Source organism: Meriones unguiculatus, chromosome 17, assembly GCF_030254825.1.
Source record: "Meriones unguiculatus strain TT.TT164.6M chromosome 17, Bangor_MerUng_6.1, whole genome shotgun sequence".
Taxonomy (NCBI): domain Eukaryota; kingdom Metazoa; phylum Chordata; class Mammalia; order Rodentia; family Muridae; genus Meriones; species Meriones unguiculatus.
The window spans coordinates 86,750,895-86,778,528 of NC_083364.1; the positions used below are offsets into that span (position 1 = coordinate 86,750,895).

The following is a 27,634-nucleotide window of genomic DNA, read 5'->3' on the forward strand; positions in this document are numbered from 1 at the left end:
ACAAGATCCACATCTCAAAGAAGTGAGGCTTAACTAAATAAATAAATAAATAGAAGTGAGGCTTCACCAAGTTTAATGCAGATGAATTTTAAAACATGGTTCCCGAGAAGCTGCTTGTTTGTGGTGGTTGTAGGGATAAAATATATCATCAATTGTCTAGAAACCCTGCTGCTAAGGCTGCAGTTCTTCATGACCTGAGCTTGGCAAAATGGAGGACCCCTTTGTCAGCAGGGCTCCCTCTTCTCTACCTGATCTGGAGAGCCCAAACCCTACCTAAGGAATGCCACATAGTCCTTAGGGAAATTACAAGTCCAAGTACCTTTCTCCCAATAGAACCTATTCAGCAAGCACCTGGGATTCCTGAAATGCCTCTCCATGCTAATGAGGTATCTCAGTACCTTAGCTCTTTAGCCAATGACATTCAACCACCCTGGAAATCCCCACCCCCACCACCAAAGTTCTATATAACTCTCCTTCACCCCAAATAAAATTCATCTGCCTTCCTGAAGCTGCTTTCAGAAGCTGCTTTCAGAAGCACATTTACATTGTGCTCAAGGCCCTCTGAGTCTCTGCCTCTCTGCCCCCTCCTTTGCTTTTTTTGTCCTTGGGAATGGATGGCCACAATCCTGGTAGGCCAGGGAGACCCACGCCCAATAAGAGTTCCCGGAACAAGTGGAACTGCCCTTCCAAAGGCCTCCACAGTGTACTCCTGTACCCTACCAAATCATGTTAAGTAATCTCACATCCAGTCACATCACATTCAGAATTCAGCATGCTAGGACTGTCAGCATGTGTCTTAGTTAGGGTTTCTACTGCTATGATAAAAGATGACCAGAAGCAACTTGAGGAGGAAAGGGTTTATTTCATCTTACAACTAAAGGGAGTTGGGGCAGGAATCTGAAGGCAGAAGTCATGGAGGAGGAGTGGTGCTTACCAGCTTGCTTGCCCCTGGGTTGCTCAGTTTGTTTTTGTATATCCCTTACCCAGGGGAGGTACCACTGGAAATGAGCTGGGCTCTCCCACATCCATCATTAATCAAAAAAATGGTCCACAGGCTTGCCTACAAGCCAACTTATAGAGGCATTTCCTCAGTTGAGATTCTTTTTCTAGAAAACCCAGAAAGCTGGGAAAAAAAAAAAAAAAAAAACAGCCAGATAAGGCTGACCATACATGAAGTTCAGAAAGAGGAAATTAAATAGAGACATTCTTGACCATCCAGGCAGACTAAAGAAGATTTCTTAAAAGCCATCATGCACCATGAACCTTGAGTCAAAGTCCATCATGAAGGGCATCTTGGTTTCCCAAGAGCTACCTGAGCTCAGCATTCTATCCATGCTTAGTGTTTTACTGGGAGCTTCTCCTGAGAAGTGGGGATTGTAGCCTGGAAATACATTTGGAAATGGGTTTCAGAATTCATTAGAAGGCTAAGTATCAACCCTAGTAACTGTACTTGGAGGCCTGTGAGGCATATGATATAAGCTGCATTTCAGAAATCATGTAATTTAAGGAGCAGTTGATAAGTATTTTACATGCCCCACATAAACACACACACACACACACACACACACACACACACAGGTCTTATCATTTTTTTCACATCAAAGTCCTATTCCTGCCTGATTTCAATGATGCATGCTGTTGTGAAATAACAAAGGATAAAAAGCAAATTAAAAAAATGTATTTTTTCCCTCTCTGTTGGTGCATAACCCCATGAGGTTAAATGGTTTGATTCTTCTAGTTCTTTATCAAGTCCTTTGTGAACCGACTTGGCTGTGAACCTGCCTGTGTGTGTCAGATGTCTCTGAGAAGATAAAAGGCAGTTGAATGTAAAGATGTGCACAAAGCCAGGATACAGATGAATAGGAGAATGCTTGCCTTGCAAGCACATAGCTCTGGATTTGATCCCAGCACTACTAAAAGATTTTAAATATTTGAACAAATATGTACAATACAACTGACTCCTTAAACTATTCCTGTTTATAACACCCCTGTTCTTCCTTAAGCCTTAAGAAAATCTTCCCAGTTCTTTAACATTAAAGAAAAAAATCAAGGTTATAAACCATCAAAGCATAGCATCTTTTATAGATTATATTTTTCTGTATTATATTTTTTAAAGATAGATAATATATGTATATACATATTGCGTTGTGTTCTTAAGGCTTTTTCTAGCTTTCATTATTTTTCCCTAACAATATTTATTACTAATTATTTGGGAATTTTGTACAATGCATCCTGATCAGACTTGCTCCCTATTCTTCCCAGGTCCCACCCACCAAGTCAAATTTATGTTTCCCATGTACTCACTGGAACATGACCAAACTCCCAGTGCCCAGACCCTCAAAGAAAACTGAATCAGCAGGGAGGGCATGGTGATTTTAATCTCAGCACTTGGGATGCAGAGGCAGGCATATCTTTGTCAGTTCGAGTCCAGCTTGGTCTACGAAGGGAGTTCAGGACAGCCAGGTCTACTCAGAGAAACCCTCTCAAAAAAAACCAAAAGAGAAGAGGAGGAGGATGAAGAGAAAGAAAGAAAAAGAAAAGAAAAAAAGAAGAAAGAAAACTGAGTCCTTCCTCGCACCCACCCCCTCGCCTGCCAAAAGTTATCAACTGTCCAGAGCTACCACCAATCAATCAATCAGCCTCATTATCACAAATTTTAAGGGCTTTCTTCAATAGATTCATGTCTGGACTGTTTCTTTGGGAGGTTGTCACAGAAGCCTTCAATGTTTCTAATTGTCAGCTATGAGTCTGCAGTCATCAATACCACTGCAAAAGAAGCTTCACACTCAAAACATTGGGTGGCAGCATGGATCATGGACCTCCACATAGTTTCCAGTGGCAGCACAAAACACAGATATCTGCCTAGCCTCCAGCAGCAGCACAGACCACGTAACTTTCATTCTTAAACATAAATCATGGTTTTGTTTTTTTTTAATGCTGATGATTCAATAAGTGCCGAGAATTATAAATAAAAGCACATGTTAAAGTGGTGGGGCAGATCACTTATTCCACTCCTCCCCCTCAGTCAGTAGCCAGAGAAAATGAATCATAAAGGGACTGGTATTTGGCTCAAGGTCACTAGAATGCTAGTATAGCATCTGGGTTTCTTGGAAACACTAGAGCATGCCAAAAATGCCAGGACTTCTGAAGCATGTGGCATGTGGTCCTTAAATCATTCAGAATTATCCCAGCCTGTGACAGCCACTGGGAGAAAAATCTTTCACTTCATAGTTTGGGGAGAACATCACAAGAATTCCCACTCCCATTTGTTTAACATTTCAAAGATGTACTAATTCGTCAAACATATGTTCATAGGAATTTTCTTTGAAGGAAAGAGACAAATATGTTCCCTAGGGATGGGAACCCCAATCTTACTTCACTGAGAAAACCCAGCAGACCAATCAGAACACAGCTTACATAGAGTCTTGGGATGAAAATACATGAGTTCTGAAGAGCAGAATATGATTTGGCTAGAATATAATTTTCTTCTCTCTCTCTCTCTCTCTCTCTCTCTCTGTGTGTGTGTGTGTGTGTGTGTGTGTGTGTGTGTGTGTGTGTGTGTGTGTGTAAGATATTCCTCTTAATGCTGCTGGGGTCTAATTTCTGTGGCAATAAATAGAATACTAATCCTTAAGAATCCCTTTTTTTCTCAATTATTCTTAGTTTCCATTTTCTTGTTTTAAATTCCTGACCTACCTTTCCTTGATTCTCATCCCTTGAATACAACTTTCCTACTCTCCACTCTCTCTCCACTGCGAAGTTTTGTGGAAGATTAGGGTACAGAGGGAGAATGCATCTCCAGAAGAAGCCAGCTTGCTAGAAGACTGGATGCCCATCTGCACTCAAACTACATATAAGTGATAGAACATTTGTAAGGAAAGCCCACCATCTCTAAATGGGCTTTTATGAATGACTCATAAAAGGTGAAGACTCCTTTGAACTTTTAAACTTTCCCAATTCTCCAGTCCACCTCCAACCTTTGAAATGCTCTTTAAAACAAAACAAAACAAAAACCTGTCTCTTTAGGAGATTAGCTTCCTAATTGGTTATCCAATACCCAAGCCTTGGAACTGGAGAGATTGCTCAGAGGTCAATAGCACTGGTTGTTCTTCCAGAGGTCCTGAGTTCAATTCCCCCCAATCACATGGTGGCTCATCTGTAATGTGATCTGGTGGCCTCTTTTGGCCTGCAGGCAAAACACTGTACACGTAATAAATAAATAAAATCTTTAAGAAAATACAGGACACCAATACCACATCCTAAAAGCACATACAAACAATACTAAAAGGATTCAGCAGGCTTTTGTTTATATTGTTTCTGTGTATGTGTGTTTACATTTGTTTATATTGTTGCACATATATATACATATATATACAACACACACACACATATATATATAATAGTGAAAGAAAAAGAGGCTATGAATATGAGAACCAGCCAAAGGGGGAACACGGCTGGGAGTGAGAAGAGAGGAGAGAAGGTAAAAGTGATGTAAACATATTTAAATGTTAAAAATTGCAAAAATAAAACCATCTCTCTTTTCACTGTTGTATTTGAGTTCTGGGCCCAATTCTTTGTACTGGGAAATGAGCCTAGAAATTCCAGTGGGTTCCCTCAAGACCCTGATCAATGCCTATAACGGTCATAATCACCCAAAAGCCACAGAACCACAGACTCATGAAACAGTGTATGAAAGTACAAAAGTGAGGTATAAAAGCCTAGGCCACATCCCAACTCTCCACTTCTTATCCCTGAAATAAAATAACTCTTATTTATTATATCATATTCTGTGTGTATGTGCGCACGCATGTGCGTGTGTGCATGTGTCTGTTTTCATAGTATATTTGAGATTAAGAGTTTTGCTGCAGTAAGCATCTGTCTGTCTGCTTGTTTGCCTGCCTGCCTGTCTGTCTGTCTGAATGTCTATTTTTTTTTTTCTGAAAAGGTATTCAGAAGTGCTTGCTCAACACTACATGGCATTGCCATTTTGATAGGATGACCAAGAAGACCATTAAAGCCACTAAACATACAAAACAAAGTAGAGATGTGTTTATTTCAGATAGTTGTGAATATCATCCCTATAGAGAAGAGCTATGCTTGCTGCATCTTTGAGTGTGAAGCTGAGGTTCTGGATCAGTTTTCCAGTCTTCCCCCTTCCCTGTTTCATATGAAATAGAGTTTTCAAACCCAGGTTGTCAGTGACCCACTAGGGTCATCACAAAACCTGCAAACTTAGCCACATTTCTGGTTCAAAGGGTTATTTCTGTGCTATCTCTGAATTCTCCTGTTATATTTTGCGCTACACAGTTACTCACTTAGACTAGAATAAATACACCCAGCTGGACTTGCTTAGTACTTTTGCTTGAGTCATTCTCTCTTAAGCATGTTTTTAGACTTTCTCTCATTGTTTCACTTTGCACAATAGTAGCCATCCTATAAAAATCCAAATGTTAGGAACCCAGAGCATGCCTTTAATACCAGCACTTGAGAGGTAGAGGCAGGCAGATCTCTGTGAGTTCAAGGCCAACTTGGTCTACAGAGTGAGTTCCAGGACAGTCAGGGCTGTTACCCAGAATAATCTTATCTCAAAAATCCAAAAACAAACAAAAAGTATGAAATACATACTTTCCAGTGTCACTTCATTTAATGCTGTGTGTATGACCCTCAAGCTAAGTTTTAGGATCTAACCACTGTACCATGCATTATTTACATTATTCAAATAAGTCTCCAGGTGTGGCAAGGCAAGGAATTTTTAAGGACACAGAGGATAGAGAAGCAGTAACCCTCAGAACAATTGTCTCTGTGACAACTGTGGGAGTATTTTGATAAGTGTTGGCAGCAGGGCACGGCATGTGATGTGGGGAAGGAAACCTTGGCATTCAAACAAGCAAATAGTTTGGCGACAGTTTCTTAAATTTCTGCCGTGTTTGCAAATGCCAGTAACAATTTCTCAGACTGCAGAGTTGCTACACGTGACAGATTTGAGGACACTTTCACAATTTTCACCAAATAATTCATCCTTCCTAGTTAATAATTCCGTTAATTATTCTGTGAATAATCAGAACTGCTAATGCTAAGGCTATGCCGGAACTTTCTATATTTAACTTATGCATTTTGATAGAATCTGAAGCTAACTGGGCATCCAAATGAAATCTTACATAACTCAGTGTTTTTGTGTGGTGGTGTGGAAGTGTTATGCATACATGGGTGTACCTGACTGATGGCTGTCGGGAGTGAATGAAAGAGTCAAGTGTCTCCTGCTATCTCTCCCAACCTTATGTCAGGAGCTTTCATGGAACCTGAAGCTTGTCACTTAACCCAGGCTTTCTGGCCAGGGAGCTCCCAAGGACTTACCTGTCTCCATCCCCAAATGCTGGGATTACAGGCACACATGGCCACACCCACCTATTTAGCTGAGTGCTGGAAATTTGAATTTCTGTCCTCTTGCTTTCAAATCATATGCTCTTGTCTACAAAGCCATCCCACAATACCTAATTCAATCTCTTCTTTACATAAATATAGTTAGTGAGCAGGTTGCACACCATGACATGCATGTGGATGTCAGAAGGCAGCTAACAGAAAATGGTTCTTTCCTTTTGCCCAAGACCTTCTGTGGAACTCAGGCTTGGTGGCAAGTGTCCTTACCCACGGATCCATCTTGCTGCCCCCCCCAATTCAGTCTTCATAGGTTTCTATCATATTATTAAATCTTCTGGCTAAAACAGTACAGGTTCCTTCCTAAATGTATAGGCATACCTGCCTACATTTTAAAAGCAGGCAAATTGAATTGACAGGTGGTGAGAATCCTGACCCTTGAAAGTCCTTTATGCTGGCACTCATCTCTGCAATTCCTTTGATTTTATTTCCAAGCCAGAGTCAGTTTTAGTGAATTCAACTTGGACTTTCCCATGCCCTCCCTCCAAAGGTCATGAGACCAATGTAAGGTTTCTGCTTGCTGCTATCAAGTATATCTAGACCAATAATACATCCTGAAACTGGGGAAATAGCCAGAGGATATTATTAAGCCTACTAAGGCCCACTGCAAAATGTACTCAAGCTAAAATTTATTGATCTCCTGATACCACAAGCTCCTGTTCTAACCATGAGAGACCAAGTGTCATTGTAGACCTCGTGACCAAAGTCCATTAATTCCTCAAAGTTTCGATGACTTATTATTTTCAGTGCTCAATTCCCAAGTAAAAAAGCCATTAGTTTAAAAAAAGTTATCCAGTCCTTGTGGGGAAGCTACTGGGAATATTAACACTATGGAGTTTTCCTGTTAGAGTCCTTTATCAAGTGTCCCTCCTGATTACTGAAGTGGTTGTGGGTCTCTCGACTGGTTCAAATCTAAGAATGGATCAAAATTGTGTGTTGGTGTTTTTCTCATAGCTGTAGCAGAATACACAATCAAGGCTACTTGGGTGAGGGAAGATTTATCTTGGCTCACAGGTTCAGAGGGTTTCAGTTGGACATGATGGCAAGAGCAGCAGTCCATAGAAGAGGAAGTATGAAATGGCTGCTCTTCACATCTTGGATCTGAAAGCAGAGAACACAGACCAGAACCAGCAGTGGATAAAACCTTCAATCCCACCCCAGTGACCTACTGCCACCAGGTAGGGCTCACATCCCTAGCTGGGAACCAAGTGTTCAAACACACGAGCCTAGGGGGGACATTTCACATTCAATCTATAGTGGGTGGTGACCGTCTTACGATTTGCATCAGAGCAAGAAAGAAATTATACAGATTCTGTTTCATCTTCACAGTCAGCAACTCAGTAGGTCTGAGCAAGGTAGCTCATTCTCATTGCTGCTTTGACCCTGTGTCCATCACATAACTGCCCTCGCCACCTGGCCTGTGCTGAGTGAGACCCTAGCCTTAGCCCTGCTACCCAAGGATCTGATTATACTCATTACTTTAAATTTCCTGAGTCAGTAATTGCAGTTTCCACTGTTAAATCTTGCCTACACACAGAGAGAGGCCATGAGCTGTACAAAGTTACCAGAACACCCCTCACAAATTCTCACTGCCATTGTGAAATGTGACATCTTGTCCTTCTTAGTACTGGAGAATATAGGTCTTAACTGACAGATTCAGTCAAATATTCCAGTCTTTCTAGGCCTTTTAATCCCTCCATCTGCACTAAACTGGGGGAGACTGATGTCACAACTCACTCAGATTGGGCTGCCTATTAACCATGTTTCAGCCAAACAACAACAAACTGCTAGAGCCCTATTCATTCATTTGTTCATTTGTTTTCTGTGTAAAAATGCTTCTTATTTGTATCTTAACTGACAGATAAGAACGATACATTTTCCAGGCTATAATACATTTTAGTAATCATTTGTAATGATCAGCTTAGGATTTTAGATTTTCCTTTATCTCAACCACATGTCATTTCTTTGTATGAGAATTCTGAAGAGCCTCTCTTCTGGTTATTTTTAGTTATGTGATATAACATGGTTCCCTGTTATCACAGCCTTCTGTGTGATAACACACCAGAACATACTCCTTCTCTCTGGCTGCAGTTTTGTGGTGTTAAACGATCTCTCCTTCGTCCCATACTACCCCACTACCAGCTTCGAGGACCCACCTTGCTCCTCGCAGCCTCTATGCACTCAGCTTTCTTAGATTGAATGTGAGCAAGTCAAGTAGTGTCTGCCTCTGTGCCTGACCTGCTTCTGATCTCCAGAACCGTCCGTGTTATTGTAAATGACGAGACTTCATCTCTTATGACCGAGAAGCCTTGCATTCTGTACATGCACATTGTGTCTATCTATTCCTCTGCCGATGGACAGTTAGATAGAAAGCGTGTCCTGGCTATGGTGGAGAGTGCCGAATTAGACCTGGGAATCAAGGTATCTTTTTGGCATACCTGTTTCAGATCCTTTAGCTATATATTCCATAGCAGGAGTGTTGGATCATATGATGTAGGTCTACCTTAACATTTTGCAGCACGCCGTACTGCTTTCCTTATTCAGTTCCTTGATTTACATGTCCATCAAAATGTACAAGACCTCCTTTTTCTTTGTACTCTTGCCAGCGTTTGCTATTTATTTCTCCTTTTGATTGACACTAGAAATTTTAATTTGGGTGAGGTAATGTTGCATTGTAGCTGATTTGCATCTTAATGAGGACTAGTGATATATATGGAGCAGTTTGACATACTTGCCAGCTATTTTATGTGTTAGCACCTTTGAACAGCCGGAGCTACAACAGTGGACATAGAGCCTTGTCCTAGAAAGCTTATATCAATAGGTTTGGCTGGATTTAACTTCCTGTTCTTGTCACCACTATGCCTTTCCCTTAATACCCATCCCTGAACATGCTTCCCACATTTGCACCTGTGTCAATTAGAAACCTCAAATATATTTTGAAGTGCAGTGCACCTGGGCCATATTTTAAACCTAGCCTTCCAGGAATCCATTGGGAGTTGAGTACACTTACATGATTAGAAGCAAAAATAATGGGGATGGTGGATCCTGAGGAGAATGAGCATTACCAGACAGGCAACTGTCTCAGAAGAAGGCTACTGAAAGTCTCACAGGCAATGTAGGGCTAATCTTCTTAGATAGGAATACACCGGGCATTTAGAGAGCAGTAAATGTATAAATACTGAAAAACAAACAGGTGTGTGCAATTTTACTGTTTTAACTTTGCACTTCATCATAACTTGATATGAACTGTAATTCCCTATTTGACATAAATCACCTCGGTATTTCATGATATATTTTATTCTCTTTTCTTTGCAATCTATAATATCCAGAAGCTTGAAAATTCAAATATTTCTTTTTCCCTTATTTTTATTAATTACAGTTTATTCACTTTATATCTCCCCATATAGCTCCTTCCCTCCTCCCCTCCCAGTCCCACTCTCCCTTCCCCTTCTCCACCCACGCCCCTCCCCAAGTCCACTGATAGGGGAGGTCTTCCTCTCCTTCCTTCTGATTCATCAGGAGTGGCTGCATTGTCTTCCTTTGTGGCCTGGTAAGGCTGCTCCCCACTTAGGGGGAGTGATCAAAGAGCAGGCCAATCAGTTCATGTCAGAGACAGTCCCTGTTCCCATTACTGTGGAACCCACTTGAACACTGAACTGCCATGGGCTACATCTGTGCAGGGGTTCTAGGTTATCTCCATGCATGGTCTTTGGTTGGAGTGTCAGTCTCAGAAAAAAATGTGGTACATCTACTCAATGGATTATTACTCAACAATAAAAAACAAGGAAATCATGAAATTTGCAGGCAAATGGTGGGAACTGGAAAAGATCATCCTGAGTGAGGTATCCCAGAAGCAGAAAGACACACATGGTATATACTCACTCATAAGTAGATATTGGATTTATAATATAGGATAAACATACTAAAATCTGTACACCTAAAGAAACTAATCAACAAGGAGGAGTCTGGCTAAGATGCTCAATCCCCATCCAGAAAGGCAAAGAGGATGGACATCAAATATTTCTTCTTACACCAATAAAAAAATCCCTATTGTGTTTGCGGATGAGATTTTGAGAATCCAAATGGTGACATATAAGTGATGTCCCAAGCATTAGTAACTGAATATTTACTATTTAAACTTTGTAGACTGACTTTTTATTTCTCTAAGTTTCATGAGATTTTATAATAGTTTGGAGTGGTGTCTTTTAAAAATATTTCTCAATATACCATTCCCTTTTTTGTGTAAATACAACTGTCTGCTTCACCTGTATAAGGATCCATGTTTCTGTGTGTGCATGCATGGTCATGTGCAACCCAGAGGACAACTATCATCCTCAAAAATGCCATCACCACCTTGAAGACAGGCTCTTTTATTGTTCTGGAATGCGCTAACTAGGCTAGACCGGCTGGCCAGTGAACCCCAAGGATCTGCCTGTGTCTATCCTCCTTGGTTCAGGGATCACAGCACAGGCCACCACATTTGAATTTCTTATGTGGTTCTGGGAAAGGGCATTAGACATTCTTTAGAAAGCAAGATAAAACAAAGAACAAAAGTGTGTCTGCTTTTCCTCCCCATTAACTTGCCCTTCAGAGCTCCTTAAAAATCAAAGTTGTTCTGGCAGTGATCATTTAACTTGAATCGAATAAATAGGTAGATCCTCAAATATAGTAAAGAGAGTTTACCTGTTTTACTAGTGTAAGTAGAAAATAGTTTATTTTCAACAAAGTATGTGTAACTCTGACCCAGGAACACAGATTTAAATTGCCTGGAGTTCCATGCTCCACTATGTAATAGCATAAAACTCTGTACCCAAAGGAAGAGGACACCCATTAATACATGCAAATAACACACGGGTGGGCCAGTAGGGAAGTAGGGCACAGCAAACGAGCAAGTGCTTTCTATGGATGTTAGTTGCCATGGCATTTTATGGTAGCTTTAGGAACAGAGATCTGCTGCGCTTAGAAGATAGGAGTTTACCTATGGTCATGTTAGGTAAGACATGAAAGTTAATGTAAACACTATTAAAGGTCCTGTAATAGATCTAGACCTAGTAAATCTGTCTTCACAGTCACAGTGTTCCAGGCCCAGGTCATCTTGCAGGATCTTTAATGCAAACGTGATTTATTCAGAGAACCGAAGCTTCATAAACTGGGCAAGCCAACAAATTAGCACAAGGAAGAAAAAGGCATGGGGTAATCTAGTATACTGTTTCTTATTGGTGAAGGTGTGATTATATAATTAAAGCTTTTATGTGTTGTAAACATTTTGGACCTATAGGAATAAAATGACTGTTGTGTGCCCACCTGCAGTGCTAGTGCCTGGATTCTCATAATTACCGCACTGAGCCTGATTTCAAACATGATCGCATCAGGGACAGGATCAGTTGGTAGTGATTAGGTCACTGGGTAGAGTTTTCAAGAACAAAATTGGTTCCTTTGTAAAAGATGACCTGGGCAGCTGCCCATCACCTCCCACTATACAAATATGCCATGAAACAGATTCATCTGTACCTCAGGATGCGGACCCTTATCAGACATTGAAACTGTTCTTATCTAGACTGTGAAGTTATAAACACATTTCTGTTGTTTACAAGCTCCCTGGGTTATGGTATTTTGTGACAGGAGTCTCAACAAATGAAGGCACTTGGTTTAGCAATTTATCACATTTTGCTGACACTTTATTCTTCTGAAATATTTTAACATAAACTATAGGTAGTAGAATATTTTATATCTGGTTCTTCTGTGTATCTTTTTTAAAAAGATACTATTTTCTTATATGAGACATAAATTTGGCTTCTGAAACCTTTAAGACTAAAAGAGGACACTTCTAGTGTTAAAAGCATCCATTATTGTTCTCATCACTATTTCTCCTTCCAGCAAGGGAGAAGGAAAAAAAATACTGGAACTTGTTAGAATAGGTTCAAGTTACAACTGAGACTTTCTGTTTTGGCATTTCCAGAAAGGATCTGACAGAAGGAAGGCAAGTTCTTTTTCATCTTCAACTATTGATGATGACTTTGGTCAACTTAGGCCAAAAGCTGAAGCTCCCCTCATTGGAAAGTGACACAAAGATTTGGCTAAAAATTGAAAGTTTTTGCTTAAGAATTTAATCAATGTAATCACATGACTTCATAGAAATTCTCTGCACTGTTTTTGCTACTCTTTATTGAGTCTAAGTTTATTTTAAAATATAAAGTTTGTTTTTTAATCCAAAAGTGTATTGGATCACCACAAACCAGAATCACTTTTTGTTTTTTTTATTAAACTAGTATTTTATTCTCAAAAAAAAAATTGTTCAAAGGGGCTCAGAAGATGGCCCAGTCACTAAAGTGTTTGTCACACAAGTACAAGGACCTGAGTTTAAAACCCATGACTCATAGAAGAAAAAAAAAAAAAAACAAAAACAAAACTGGGGGGTGGGGCACTGGAAGTGCAAAGATCCAGGTGGTAATGAAGAACATTGAGAAGAGGGACAGGTGAAGATGAGGGGATGGAAAATCAAAACTATGTATATGCATGCTGTAAGGGAGTCTACTTTGAAAACTAATTTAAAAGAAAAATAGTAATTAATAGTAATAATATTTTTAAAAGCTGGGGGAACAGGTCATAGCTATAATCTCAGATAAGAAGGCACACATACAAGCATCTCTGGGGCTTACTGCCCAGCTAATTTAGTCAATGCCATGACCTCCAGGTTTAGTGAGAGACCCTGTACCAAAAGATAAGGTGGAGAGTTACTGACAAAGACACCAACATATAACTTTGTCTTCTAGATGCACAGTGGTCATATGTCTGTGGGCAACAATATACAAACACAAAGAGAGAGAGAGAGAGAGAGAGAGAGAGAGAGAGATCTCAGTGTTGAAAATTTGAAGGCAGAAAGAAGAGGCTATACAGAAGTCATTAAAGAAAGAGAAGTGAAAAGAAAACAAGATAGTCTTATAGGATCCAAGTCATATACTAGTCAAAGAATCCTTTCTTCTGTCTGCTTACATTTCCTTCCTCTTCAAACATTAGAAAGATAAGAATAATTTATTATATATATATAGAAGTATAAGTGCTTTGCCTGCAAGATCCTCTCAAGGTCAGAAGAGGGCATCAGATCACCTGAAACTGGACTAATGGATGGTTGTGAGTCACCATACGGGTATAAGAAATCAAACCAGGGTTTTCTATAGGAACAACAAGTACTCTTAACCACTGAGACATCCCTCTAGCCCACTCTCTGGTACTGTTAGCCTGGCCAAAACAAACAAACAAACAAAAACAAAAAAACATTTAGCTGGGCAAGTCATGGGTCATAGCAGAGAGTTAACTGGTTTGTTAATTAATTGACACAACATTAAAATGCCTTCTAAATATTTATATTTATCCACACGGACAAATGCTGCTATCAGCCTTAATCAGAAAAACTCTCTTTCCTTGAATGGTGGTGATTCCCAGCTTCTCAAGGTACACAGAATGAATGACAGTTGAGCATTTAGCAATAAACAAGCCATTTACACCACCCCCTCTAAGGCTCAGAGAACTTGGAGGAAGGGAGGAAGAGCAGACAGAAAGAATGTAAGAACCAAAAGACAGGGAGAAGAGCCTGACAACTATCTCCTGGACATGCCACAGCCATTGCAATTATGAATTGATAGCAGCTACTCCAGACAGGACCTGCCAACAGCTAGGCACTCCTGGAGTCTTACTTCTGCCTGTTGAACCGTTAGCAACTGGAATATTCTGGAAAGGAGGAGTCATTGTCTTTGGTTGTGTAACTGCTAGTGAGGCCACTGAGTTCCAATGACTAGTTCCAGACCCATAGCCAAACAGACAGCCTTGGCTAAACGCAGTGCATCATGAAGGAAACCCAAAAGTCACGGTTGTGGGAAAATAATTTTGGGGAGCTAACAGAAATGGAATGAAAATAACAGAGGGTGGGCTGAGAATAAGTAGGAAGTGTTATATATATTTACAAAATGTATATGTCAAAAAGCAAATTAAATTAACAAAAACATAGTTTTGTTATGCGAATATATTTCTAAATTTGAAGGCTCAAATATAAAGGCTGTTTAGTTTTATACCTGAAAACATCTCTGGAATTCCATATCTCAGTCCTGTTTCTTATACAGGAAAAATAAATTTGCATATGTTCTTAGGAACATAACTTATAGGGTGTCAAAAGACAGTTATCTTTGCTTCTGGAGTAGCCTGTAAATCTTGAAAATCTTTGATTTTCAGTATTCTAGAATGGCTAGTATCTGTTCTAGAAAGGGGTGACAAGAACTACTACTTCTCTGACCCTGAATCCTTCTTACCATTCATCCACTCGAAAGCATACATTCAGGACTTCTTATGTATAGACAAGCACTTGGAATCAATAGGGTTTTCTTCATGTTATCATTCCAGGAAAAAGAACACTTCAGAAGACCGCTCTAGCTTCTGAGCACTCACATCTGTAAAGTTCAAGCAAGCTTAAAATCAAGTAACAACTGTTACATGAGCAAATGTGCTCCCTTTGTAAAAACTGTTTTTCAATTCTTTGAGAATTCTGTACTATGTGTTTTGAACATATTCTCCCCCTTCTTAATCCCCATCTCTTCCAACGTATCTTTGGGATTAAGTCTCCTCTCCTCCTCCTCCCCCTCCTCCTGTTCTTCTTCTGATTCTTCTTCTGATTCTTCTTCTTCCTCCATCAAGTCCAGTTTGTGTTATCCATCTAGTCTTGGGGTTATAGCCTGCTGTGGTGTGTGGTCAGTCTACCAGGGGACACATACTAAGAATGCATTACCTCTTTCGAGCTGTTGCCCAGTGCTGTCTCGTAGATCTCCAAACATTGCAGGTTATAGTGATTACTCCTGGTCACCCTCCAGAACTTGAAAGAAAGACCTTATTTCTGAAGGTACCACATACCTGAATCATAGAACAGGGAAACATCAAGTTGGTACTCACATATAGACTTCATCCCTACTGGCTAGCATCCGTCATACTGGAAGATGCCAGGAGGAAAGTAAGCTTCAGTCTCATTCAGCTGTGGTTCCAGAAAGTTACAACAGTGAGTAGCCTGACAAGATAAGATCACTGGGAAATACTGGCACAAAAGGACAGTGGGGAATGACCATTTTCAGACTGGATCAAAGGCCCACTCTATGAGATGGAATTTATACCTGATACTATTATGAAATGGAAGCAAAAACCTGTATCTAGACAGGTCTTGGATCTTAAGGGAAAACCCATTGCTATTTTAGTATTAATATAACTCCTAATATCTCCTTCCCCACCCATTAATTCTCCCAAGAAACAAACATCTCGGTTTATGGGGGAAGAGAACATTATCACAGTGTTATCAATTATGAAACTGTGTTAATCTTCTGTGGCTATTCTAGTCCACAATTATTTCATCAGCCAAAAAGAACATTCCAGGAACACTAAAATCATCCACCTGTTAAGAGTGGACAGATCCAAGAACACAGAAGAATTCCTTAATCTTTGGGAGGCGGAAGGCATCAGTATGTTTCATGTTTATGACACCAAGTTCCCACACATGTCCTGTTTGTTCATGCTCTCTGTTGACCCCTGAAAGATTTTCTTTCAAGGTGAAAATGTGAAGCTGGGATGCTGGTAAGCAATGGCACTTTACATATATACATGTTCATAGAGATAGAGACACAAGTAAACCATAAACACCTATCCTTGCTACATTTACTTCTATTTATCTAATTATTCTTCAAAAGAGTGCCTTGAAAAGTAGTTATACGGGAAAAGGACTCTTTTCTTTTTAAGTTAGGTTTATTTTTCTCTTGGTACAGTGGCAAATAAGCAAGGTAATAGAATATGTTACTAAAACTTCAAGCATTAATGTTGCTAATTTAGCCACAAATATGCAAAAATGTTTAAAACTCTCTACCTTTCCAACTAGTTGCTGTGGTTTAAATGGGATTTAATATTCTTCCCAAAGTTCAGGTTGGGCACTGGGAAATGGCCCAGTTGGTAAAAATCCTTGCTGTACAAGCAAAGGATCTGAGCTTGGATCCCCAGGCCTCACATGAAAAGCCTGGCATGCTGTGGCCTGTGCCTCTAATACCAGTTCTGGGGAAGCAGAGAGGATTCCTGGGGCTTGCTGGCCATCCAGTTATAATTACACTGATAAACTGTCATGTACTGATTGTGACCGTCAAAAACTGACTCTAAGGACAAGACAAGCTACCTTGCCTCAGACCTCAAGCATGTTTAATGCGAATGTCCTCCCTAGCACCTTTTCCTGGGACAAGCTAGTCATCTGCCTCTGTAACAGGGAAAAAGGAAATGGAGCAAAACGTCCCAGGAGTTAAAACATGGTGTCCTTGAAAACAGGAGAGTAAATCAGGTGAAAAAAAAAGAAAAACAGACAAACAAAACAAAACACTGTGTCCTTTAAAACAGCTACATAGAGGAATTTTTAGAGCGGTTACTTTGGTTTATGGAATGGTATAAAAACCTAGCCAGAAGAAGGTGGAAGCTCCTAGGTGGAGAGATGGCTCTGCCCTGCCTGGAAATCACTTAGTCAAGAACTTCATTATTGGAAATGGAAAGATGGTTCAGTGTTTACGAATACTGGCTGCTCTTCCGGAGGGCAGTTCCATTTCCCATCATCTACATAACAGAAGCAACTCTGAGAAAAAGCCCTTAGCAACTCTGGAAAGTTTCTAAGTGTTTAGCCAATCCTGAATCCCCCATACCTCCTGAGTCAACCAATCAAATGAAAGGTTACCACACTCCTTCTGGAAATCTCCTTAATTACCTTTACAGTGTGCCTGCATGCTCACTTCTGGGCCCCATTCTCAGGAATGGTGGCTCCAGCATGCTGTTAAATTTCTGCAGAACGAACGCTCCTTGCTTTTGCATACCTGAGTCTGATGTCTTTCTTCACTGATTCTTGGACGCTACCAGTGACAAAGTCCTGTCTAGGTGAAGTTCAAAAGAAATGGCAAACTATCAGTATGAGTGTTTACCAAGGACTTACCAGTGTATACAAAAACTAGAGATTTTGTTTGACGCTGGCAACCTTTGTTTTTCCCCTAAGGAAATTCTGTTTAAAATATTTTCCTATCGCTTAGTTCTCCATCATGTTGCTAATGAAGACTCCAGCTATTTCGTTGATAATATGTTTTTTAAGAAAAAAAATTATTTATTAACAGATTGGTAACGAACTTCACTTAAATTGGAAGGTAGAGATTTCTCAATAATTAATAATAACTCAATAATTTCTCAATTTCATAACAAGGTTAGGAACAAAGAACACAAAAAGAAAGAATGTTCCTGATTGTAGTAATTAGTTCCAAGTGATGCAATTAAACTGTTCCCACTCCCCTCTTGGAACTAAATTTTGAGCATTATATTCGTATAAGAAACTGGAGAAAGGGGCCATACTAGGAGAACAGTATAAGCCTTAGATAGCATGGGGTCCTCTAAGAAAGTGTATTTGCTTGCAAAGCAGGAAGGGTGCAGGAATTAGCTTCATGCTAAAGCATAAAAAAAAAAAAAAATGAGGCTTTTTTTTTAAGTTTCCAGTTTTGGAGACTGAAAATCTATACAATACAGTTCTGTTTTGGTCACTGCTGGTTGGCTGAATCACCCATGTTTCAGATAGCAGGAGCATGGGTGTATAGCTGGAGTAAGCTAATGATTACATACTGAATTGGGAGGGAGAGAATAATATCGAGTCAGGCTCGAGGACCCAAAACCCTTTGAGGACATACCTTATCTTATTCAAAGTTCTTCTGCTGTGAAGAGACACCATGACCACAGCAATTCTTACAAAGGAAAACATTTAATTTCCAGAGGTTTAGTCTATTATCACCATGGCTGCTAGCATGGGAGCATCCAGGCAGACGTGGTGCTGGAGTAAGAGCTGAGAGGTCTACATCTGGATCCACGGGGAGCTAGAAGAAAGAGAGCACCACTAAGCCTGGCTTAGGCCTTGAAACCTCAAAGCCCACCCCAGTGACAAGCTTCCTCCAGCAAGGCTACACTTGTGCTAACAAGGTCGCACCTCCTAATCCCTCTCAGATAGTGCCACTCCCTGATGACCAAGCATTCAAATACATGAGCCCCTGAGGGCCATTTTTATTCAAACCACCATACACTTTCATTGACCTAAGACCTTTTACTTGCCTCCCACCCTAATGTCCACAGCACCTCCCAAAATCACCCCTTTTGGGGACCAAACATTTACATGGGGACCTTTGGGGAAGAAGCACCAGGCCATAGGAAGACACCACATGCAGGAGTGCGTGCCTGACAGCAACTCAACAAGGAATGTTGAAACAAGACAAACTTCAAGTCTGAGATCTGAGGAGACGATGTGAGGTAGAGAAGCTGAATAATGGGGGAACTCATGAAAGACCTTGACTTTCATCCATAGAAGGTCAAATTTCATCTGTGAGATAGTTGAGCATTCATGTGGTAATGGAAATGGAAACGTGTTTTTGGCTCTCTTAAAATTACAGTGTGGGCACACTTTCCAGCACTTCTCCACACCCATGAGGAAAAATAACCCATGCAACACAGAAACACCAAGTCTGAGACACTGTGAGAAGTCACTCAGTCTAAACCCAGCCCTTTCCTTCATCACTTCTTTTAGGAAATGTGCCTCCACACCTCTTGAATGATATCTGAATTCAGAATTAGAGTGGGTGGAAAGGATAAAAAATGGTGACAGGTTCCCAAAGTACCAAGTCTCTGTGTTTACCTGAAAAATACTGTTCATAACTTTAAAGTGAAAGTAAGTTGGACAGGTGAAGGGCAGGTGGAGATTAGAGTGGAAGGGCACTCTAATGGGCTATGGGGCTCTATAGATAAGTTCCCACTTTTCTCCTGCCTTCTCTCCCCTCTCACCTTATCTACAGCTAATTGGTAAGATAATCCTGCTTATTGGGTTTGTGAAATCCTGACTGAATTTACTGGCTGTTCACTTCCTGTGCTCTATTTACTTGACACCTCTCTCTCACACACAGGCCATAATAATGGCTTTAGACCTGCCCAATGTTCTCTTTTGTTTCTCTTATCTCTACCCAACCTTTACCTTCTGCAATGACAGAAATGCTTTATGCTTGCCTCCTTCTATATTGCAGCTCCTTCCTCCCCAAAAGTGCTTATTGGGAACTACAAGTGTGACAAGCAGGAAGGAAGAACTGCTCTTTAAATTAAATTCAAACTTATGCACTCATTTGGGTCTAGAGGCCACCATGTTGGCTAACGTAGTTCTAAGATACAGGTTTTCAACTGATCATGGTAGCAGAGGCAGGAGGATTGAAAGTTTGAGGCAAGAAGTGGTTCTGGAAGACAAAAGAAGCCAAGAGAGTAAATGAGATCAATTGGCCGGGGGATGTGTGTGGGGAGTCTTAAATAACTACAATAAGAAATAGAATGAGCTGGATATGGAGCATGTCTTTAATCCCAGCACTCGGGAGGCAGAGGCAGGTGGATCTCTGTGAGTTTGGGGCCAGCCTGGTCTACAAAGAAAATCACTGTCTCAAACAAACAAACAAAAAGAAGTAGGATGAGAGCCTGGTCCCTAAAATCCCAGCACATAGGAAGCAGAAACAGGCAGATCTCTAAATCTCTGAGTTTGAAGCCAGCTTGGTCTACAAAGTGAGTTCTAGGACTGCCAGGGCTACAAAGAAAAAGCTTATCTTGAAAAGCAAAAGAAAACAAAACAAGAGGAGGAGGAGGAGAATGGAAAGAAGAAAGGAGAGAAGGAGGAAGGAAGGAAAATGCCAAGAAAGAACACAAGAAAGATAAGGTGTAAGAAATTAGTTAGGAGCAAACCAGCAGTCCCAGGTGGCATTGCTAATAGTGCCTGAGCCTCACGACAATACACTGCTTTAATAAATACAGATCTTTTCCTCCCCTATCACATTGCATTCAAAGGACTCATTTCCTGTAGCATAATGTCCAGAGTCGATAGTATGGTGCTGAATAACATTTGTAACCTAATCTCTTGCTTTTCCACCACTATGTCCTCTGCCCAACTCCGTTTATACTCTAGCACTGCAGAGGCTTGCTTCTCCCAGCAACACCCAGTTTTAGATCTCCCAGCTATCACCACTGTTCTTTGCTCTACCTAAAAAGTCCATCCTTTACTTCTTTCCTTTCAAACATTTTCAAAACCTAATAAATAAACAAAGCCCTGACCTCATCCCCATCAGAAAGACCAGCCCCTTCTTGACCTTAGGTGAGCCATGGGGCATCCCTCCGCCTAGTTTTCCTCATCTGTAAAGTGGGAATGATAACATTTCTTCCTTTGGGGAAGATTAAGTACTGCTACTTTCAAACTCCGCCACTGAAAAAGCATGAAATAAAACCAGCTGTTAATGCCCCCACCCAAAAGTTACTGCTAACATTATGTGATGTTAGAAATATTTACAAAAGGAACTGTCTCTCTCCTGGAGACTGTGAGTTTATTAACAGCAAAGCTTGGTCTTATTCGGTGCTCTCCCCACTGAATACACTGTAGCCTTGGCTAGCCTGTTAATGAATGAGTTGGTGACTAAACAGAGTGTCACAGAATAAGCTCTGACTAGGTCTTAAAAAAAATAAAACAAAACATGGTTCTTTAAAGAAGTAAAAAAGACACTGTGATAGCAAAGATGAGGGGAAGAACTCTAACAACTTTGGTAAAAAATGTATTAAAAATTGCGGCCAGATATGGTGGTGTATGGGAGGCAGAAAAAGGCAGATCTCTTAAGAGTTTGAGGCCAGCCTGGTCTACATAGTGAGTTCCAGGATAGCCAGGGCTTTGTCCGGAGACTTTGTCTCAAAAAACCAATAACAACTGTGATAATTAATATTACATTTAGAGTTCAGACTTGCTAAGACCAAAAAGCAAAAACTGCAAGCCCCTGGCTTGGATAGGCTGTACCCCACCAGCCGTTTCCCTTGTATCCCAGACATTGAAGACTAGCCTCAAATTGACTGATCTTGTAAAATATGCTGATAGTAGGTCATAACACTGACTGCTATTTCTGCTTTTGTAATCAAACTTGCTTACTCTGCTCAAAAAGGTGACTAGAACAACTAGAAGATCTATGTTAAAGTCAGACCCCGCCAACACATGTACACAGGATACATACACTCTTTTGGGTTTTGCCTTCATGAGCCTCGGGCTGATATCCCCAGAGGGCGCCTCTTGGGAGTGCACTCAGGTGCACGTTGGATGCTAGTACCCAAGTTACAAAAACAAACAAACAAACAAAAAACAAATATTAAAATTTATTCATAGTGAATCTCTGAGTGACTCCAGACCTGTAACACAACAGCAACAAAAATCAGCATTTCCCCAAAAGCAGATTAAGCAGTCTAAGCAGAGATTTTTGCTTCTGTCTTCTTTAAAAGGCCTGGAAGAAATTAAAATATTTTAAAGAGAAACATGAGTGAGTCTCTCACTCTAAATGATATTTAAACTATTATTTAGACTATTAAGACAAAGAGTGCCAAAGGAGTGGGAAATTCCCCAGGAATCTCAATGCTGAGAGAAGGAAAAGGCACCACCCAGAGGGGATGCTTGTCTCCCTGAAAGAGAATTCACATAGTTCTAACCGTTTGTCATACCACCCTACAGGATGAGAAGCCCAGACAGTGATGGTTAGATGTGGATACCCTTGGCCCTCTATTTCATCTCCCTTCAGGACCCCAAAAACAGACTTGGGGTTCACTGCATCTTGATGTCCCTCTTGCCAGATGGCCACATTGAATACCTCTCTCTCTCTCTCTCTCTTTTCTTTCTTTCTTTCTTTCTTTCTTTCTTCTTTTGTATTTTTTTAAATTCACTTAATTTTATGTGCATTGGTGTGAGGGTGTTGGATCCCCTGGAACTGGAGTTACAGACGGCTGTGAGCTGCCATGTGGGTGGTGGGAATTGAACCTGGATCCTCTGAAAGAGCAGCCAGAGCTCTTAACCTTTCTCTCCCCTTCTTTCACTACTTTTTAAAAATTTATTTATTTTATGTCATGTGTATCGCATGTAGGTCTGTGTAAGGATGTTGGATCTCCTGGAACTGGAATTAGAGGTAGTTGTGAGCTGCCATGTCGGTACTGGGAATTGAACCCCGGTCTTGTCGAAGAACAGACAATGCTCTGAAGGGGGTGGGGGAACTATCCTTCCAGCACTTCACTGCTAATTTGGCGCTTTTAATTGGCTTGTTGAGGATGACTGACTTGACCTGCCTCGGAGCACAGGCCATGCATGACCCTTAAGTTGGATGACACTCCTACTGTTTGCTTGAACCAGCTCCAAAATTTTTGCCTTTTTTTTTTTTTTTTTTTTACTTTGCTTTTCTTGCCCCTAGGGGTCCTCTGTCCCCCTCCTCTTCCCCACGGTTGACAAGGCTTTCGTCACTGTTGCCAAGGCAACAGTGGGGATGCCTCATTCTCCACAGCTCCACATATCTAAGTATATCTTAGCCTTTGTCCGCAAGGCTGGCTCAATTCTTTGGAAGTCCACCATTGAATCAGCTGTCTTCTACACACAATTATTCATTATCGTACCTTATTTAAGCCGATCCATTAAAAAAAAAAAAAAAAGTCTTCACCTGAAAACGGCCTTTACAAAGACAGGTCAATTTTCTTGAGCGCCCCAGACATCAGTTCTGGGGAACAAATGTGAAAATCGCCTTTGCAAGTGCGCGCTTCCGAAAGTGCCGGTCAATTTTAAAGCACGCGCTGGGGCATTCATAATGGATTTCCCTTTTAAAAGCACAGGAGACAAAAATAAACCTGACAAAAGGGCAGCTGTAGAGTTTTAACATGTGGAAAACTCCACAGGCGGCAGTTACATAACGGGAAAGAAACAAGATAAATATTTCACACCATCAGATGAACTTCCAGATGACAACGGAAAAGCCAAGAACCCACAAGACACCTTAACTCTCTAAGGGGAAAAACCTTGACCCGAGAAGAAGCCAATGCTGATGATAAAATCTGGGACCTGACTGGCGGCACGAATGATGGCTGCCCAGCCCCTTTCCCCGAGCGCCCCTTTCCAGAGTCTGAGGCTGAGCTCACCAACTCTACTTTAAGAGCGCTTTCCCAGCGATTTTGTCCACTAGGTAGAAAATTTCCAAAAATCTCCCACGCTAGGCAAAACACTGAAAAGAAAGGCTTTTTTTGCGCCGAGAAGAAATAGAGACGTGGGGAGACAGACTGATACAAACACACACACACCACTGTGCCCATCCCACCCGGCTGCACCCCCCCTCCCCCCCCCCCGGCCCCTCGCCTTGGGGACAGCTGGCAGCCCAGCGCGGGACCAGACACAAAGCGGATAAGCCTGGGGGCGGAGACCGACCTGCAGGGCTCTCCCTCGGGCAGCCGCCTCCCGCACCCCTCGTTTAGGACCCTGCGGACACCGCGTCCCGCGTCCACGCCCTCTCCTCAAGCCTCCCCACCCTTAAAAAGAAGGAACATCCGAGACCCCACGTCCCAGGGCCAGAGGACCCGTCCCACGGCAGCCAGTGGAGACACCCCTGACCGGAGAGACTGACATCCGCACAGATCCCGCCTCTCTGCCTCCACCTCTCCGGGGACCCACTCTCTGCTCCGCCGCCCCGCCAAGTGCTGGGGGCCCCCGCTGCCTGTCGCGCTCCTGCGGGGGGACCCTCGGCTACGCAGCCAGCTGGCTCCCGCGTAGATGGCGAGGAGCCCCCGAGGCCTCCTGATGCTGCTGCTGCTGCACTACTTGATGGTCGCCCTGGACTGTAAGTCGCTGGGGTAACTCCACCTCGCCACCCTCCTACCTACTCTCCGTCCGGCTATCCCAGCCCCGGGACTCTTGCCTGCAAGCATGGCGCTCAGGGCTGGCGATCTGTCCCGGGGCACGAGGGTTTGCACTCTGGGTGCAGGAAGGATAATCTGGAAGCGGGCAGGCTCTGGGCGGGGAGACCGAAGTCTTGAGTGTCTTGTAAATAGTGTTGGATTTTGTCAGTTACAGTTGAAGAAAATTAAGGGTCCCTGCTAGACTCTAGATTCTCATCTCCTTGCAAAGTCGGAGGAAGTTTCCAAAGACACAGGGACGTGATCAGAATGCAAAAACTCACTAAGTATTTAAGATGCAAAGAGCCCAAGGAAGATGGCATCCCGGGTTAGGGAAGGCCACTCTCAAGTACCAGCGGCCAAGGGGTCAGTGGCGGAGTCCCAGCTGCCCCGGCAAGGTGCTAGTGGAACACTTTAGAAGCCATGGTGGGCCAAGGCCGAGGCTGCTGAGCCACGGTAGCTTTTAGCCTCTCTGCCTGCAAAACCTAGTTAGAGAAGTCTTGTCTGTCCACTCTAGCCAGCTGCCGCGTCCTCGGGGGACGTCCAGCCAGCAGGGAGATTGTTAGAAAGGCGCAGGAGATGAATGAGGAGCTGGCAGCTGGCGTGGCGGGCGAGGCGTCCCAAAGCCAGTTTCTCTGGCTGTTTTCAAAGAGGATTTGCACGGATGCTGGGCTAATGTGATTTGAAATTTGATGTTATTTTTTTCGCGTTAACTTTTTAGGAAACTGGAAAAAAAGTTACGATGGAATTTTAGCGCTGAAATCTTGTTGTTGTTGATGCCATGTTAACTTTTGTTATGTTTTTTCTTTCTTGGGGGGGTGGTATATGTTACTGTTGACGTTCAAGTTCCAGTCACAGTACTTATAGTATTTAAATTAATAAAATTATCCTGCCCGATGAACGTCTCAAAGCCCCAATATTAAGGCGTTTTCTCAGATTCCCTTAGACCATGCCCAAAGTGGTGTGAGCTCACAAAGCGGAATGTCCCTCAGAGCCCGGGCAGGGTGCCTGTTGTATCGGGGAAGGGGACTTGTCAAGCTTGGAAGTTGAAGATTCACAATGAAGCCTTTATGCTTTCTGAAATATCAGCTTGTATCAATCGGAACACTCGTGCGTACTCAGATGAAGACCAGCAAGGAAGCTGAAATCTGCAGGAAGTGTAGCAGAACTGCGGCTGGCAAAGTTGTGTGCTCCTCTGAGCTCTTAAGTCTCACTTTAACAGCAGTGTGGCTGGTGTAGAATTGCTCACTTAAAGAAAGAAAGAAAGAAAGAAAGAAAGAAAGAAAGAAAGAAAGAAAGAAAGAAAGAAAGAAAGAAAGAAAGAAAGAAAGAAAGAAAGAAAGAAAGAAAGAAAGAAAGAGTTTTTCTCTGTTATTCCTATTCAGTCATCAAAATAAAGACTATAGGTGCAGTTTGAAATTGCAGTCAAGAACCCAGACGCAAGCAAAGGCTGACTGACTGTAAAATGGACGAGCTCTTCAATTTCTAGACGCGAGCAAAGGCTGACTGACTGTGAAATGGACGAGCTCTTCAATTTCTAGGTTATCCCTGGACTTGGCAAATCCCGATACATGTAAGGAATAAATTGGGGGGGGGGGGGGCGTTTTCCACACTGCTTTTCTGGCAGAGTTCCCCCAGTGCCAGAAAGTCTGGCATCTCAAGAGTGTTCCTTTTAGTACCCTTAAGACATTTTTGTTATTTATTTATTACAATTTAAGCACTTTGTATCCCATCTGTATCCCACTTTGAATCCCTATTCTCCCCCTATGCCCTTTCCCTAGTCCACTGATAGGAGAGGTCCTCGTCCCCTTCTGACCCTAGCCAATCAGGTCTCATCAGGGATGGCTGCATCATCTTCTTCTGTAGTCTGGGAAGGCTGCACCCCCCAGGAGGAGGTGATCAAAGAGCCAGCCGCTGAGTTCATGTCAGAGACAACCCCTGCTCCCCTTATTAGGGAACCCACTTGGAAACTGGGCTGCCTATGGGTGTCCTCTGAGCAAAGGGTCTAGGTCCTCTCCATACATGGTCCTTGGTTGGAGTATCAGTCTCTGCAGGACGCTCTGGGCCCAGGTTTTTTTTGTTTTTTTTTTTTTTTTTTGGCTCTGTTGGTCTCCTTGTGGAGTTCCTGTCCCCTCCAGGTCTATCTCCCTCTTATTCCATATGGTTCCCTGCACTTTGCCCAAAGTTTGGCTATAAGTCTCAGCATCTCCTTTGGTATCCTGATGGGTAGAGTCTTTCAGAGGTCCCCTGTGGAAGGTTTCTCTCCTGTTCTTTGTCTTCTCCAACTTCCAATGTGTACCCTGTTTGCCCTTCTGAGTGAAGTTTCACCCTCTTCCCTAGGGTCCTCCTTGTTGTTTAGCTTCTTTAGTACTATAGATTTTAGTATCTTTATCCTATATTATATGGCTAAAATCCACTTATCAATATATAACATATGTGTCTGGATTACCTCACTCAGGATGATCTTTTCTGGTTCCCACCATTTGCCAGCAAATTTCATGATTTCCTTTTTTTTTTAATTGCTGAGTAGTATTCCATTGTGTAAATGTACCACAATTTCTGTATCCATTCCCCAGTTGAGGAACATGTGGGTTGTTTCCAGATTCTGGCTATTATGAATAACACTGCTATGAACATAGTTGAGCAAATGTCCTTGTTGTATGGGTTAGCATCTTTCGGGCATATGTCCACGAGTGGTATAGCTGGTTCTTGAGGTAATACTATTCCTAATTTTCTGAGAAAGTACCAGATTGATTTCCAAAGTGGTTGTACAAATTTACATTCCCACCAGCAATGGAGGAGGGTTCCCCTTTCTCCACAACCTCCCCAGCATGTATTATCCCTTGAGTTTTTGATCTAGCCATTCTTATGGGTGTGAGGTGGAATCTCAGGGTCTTTTTGATTTGCATTTCTTGGATGACTAAGTACATTGAGCATTTCTTTAAGTATTTCTCTACCATTTTATAATCCTCTGTTGAGAATTCTGTTTATCTCTGTACCCCATTTTAAATGAGATTTCTTGGTGTTAGTGTTTAACTTCTTGAGTTCTTTATATATTCTGGATATTAGCCCTCTGTCAGATGTAGGGTTGGTGAAGATCTTTTCCCTATCTGTAGGCTGTCCTTTTGTTCTGATGACAGTGTCCTTTGCTTTAAGACTTTTAAGGCAATTGAGATCTAAAAATAAGAGTACAGTAGTATAGAAAGTTCCCATATATTCCACAGCCAGTTGCCACCATTATTGTCCACTGATACATCACTACCCTCTCAGTGTCATATGGAATGCTCTGCTCAGACTGTTCTCATTCTATGGCATGTACTTTTCTGATCTGGGATTCGACATTGTGCTCAATAGTCATGTTCCTTTATGCTCCTCGTGGCTGTGGCAGCATTTCAGACACCCCTTGTTTTTTAATGACCCTGTC

The 27,634-nt window shown here is 41.8% G+C and overlaps 1 protein-coding gene across 1 annotated transcript in view; it reads left to right on the forward strand.

Moving 5' to 3' along the window:
* Window positions 1-23,699: 23,699 nt before the first annotated feature.
* The window catches only part of Jam2 (junctional adhesion molecule 2), a 60,104-nt gene continuing 56,169 nt past the window's right edge, over window positions 23,700-27,634 (forward strand). The window contains exon 1 of the mRNA XM_060370677.1: window positions 23,700-24,155. Within this exon, the coding sequence (XP_060226660.1) occupies window positions 24,089-24,155 (67 nt within the window). The 5' untranslated portion in view covers window positions 23,700-24,088. The remainder of the gene's footprint in view (window positions 24,156-27,634) is intronic.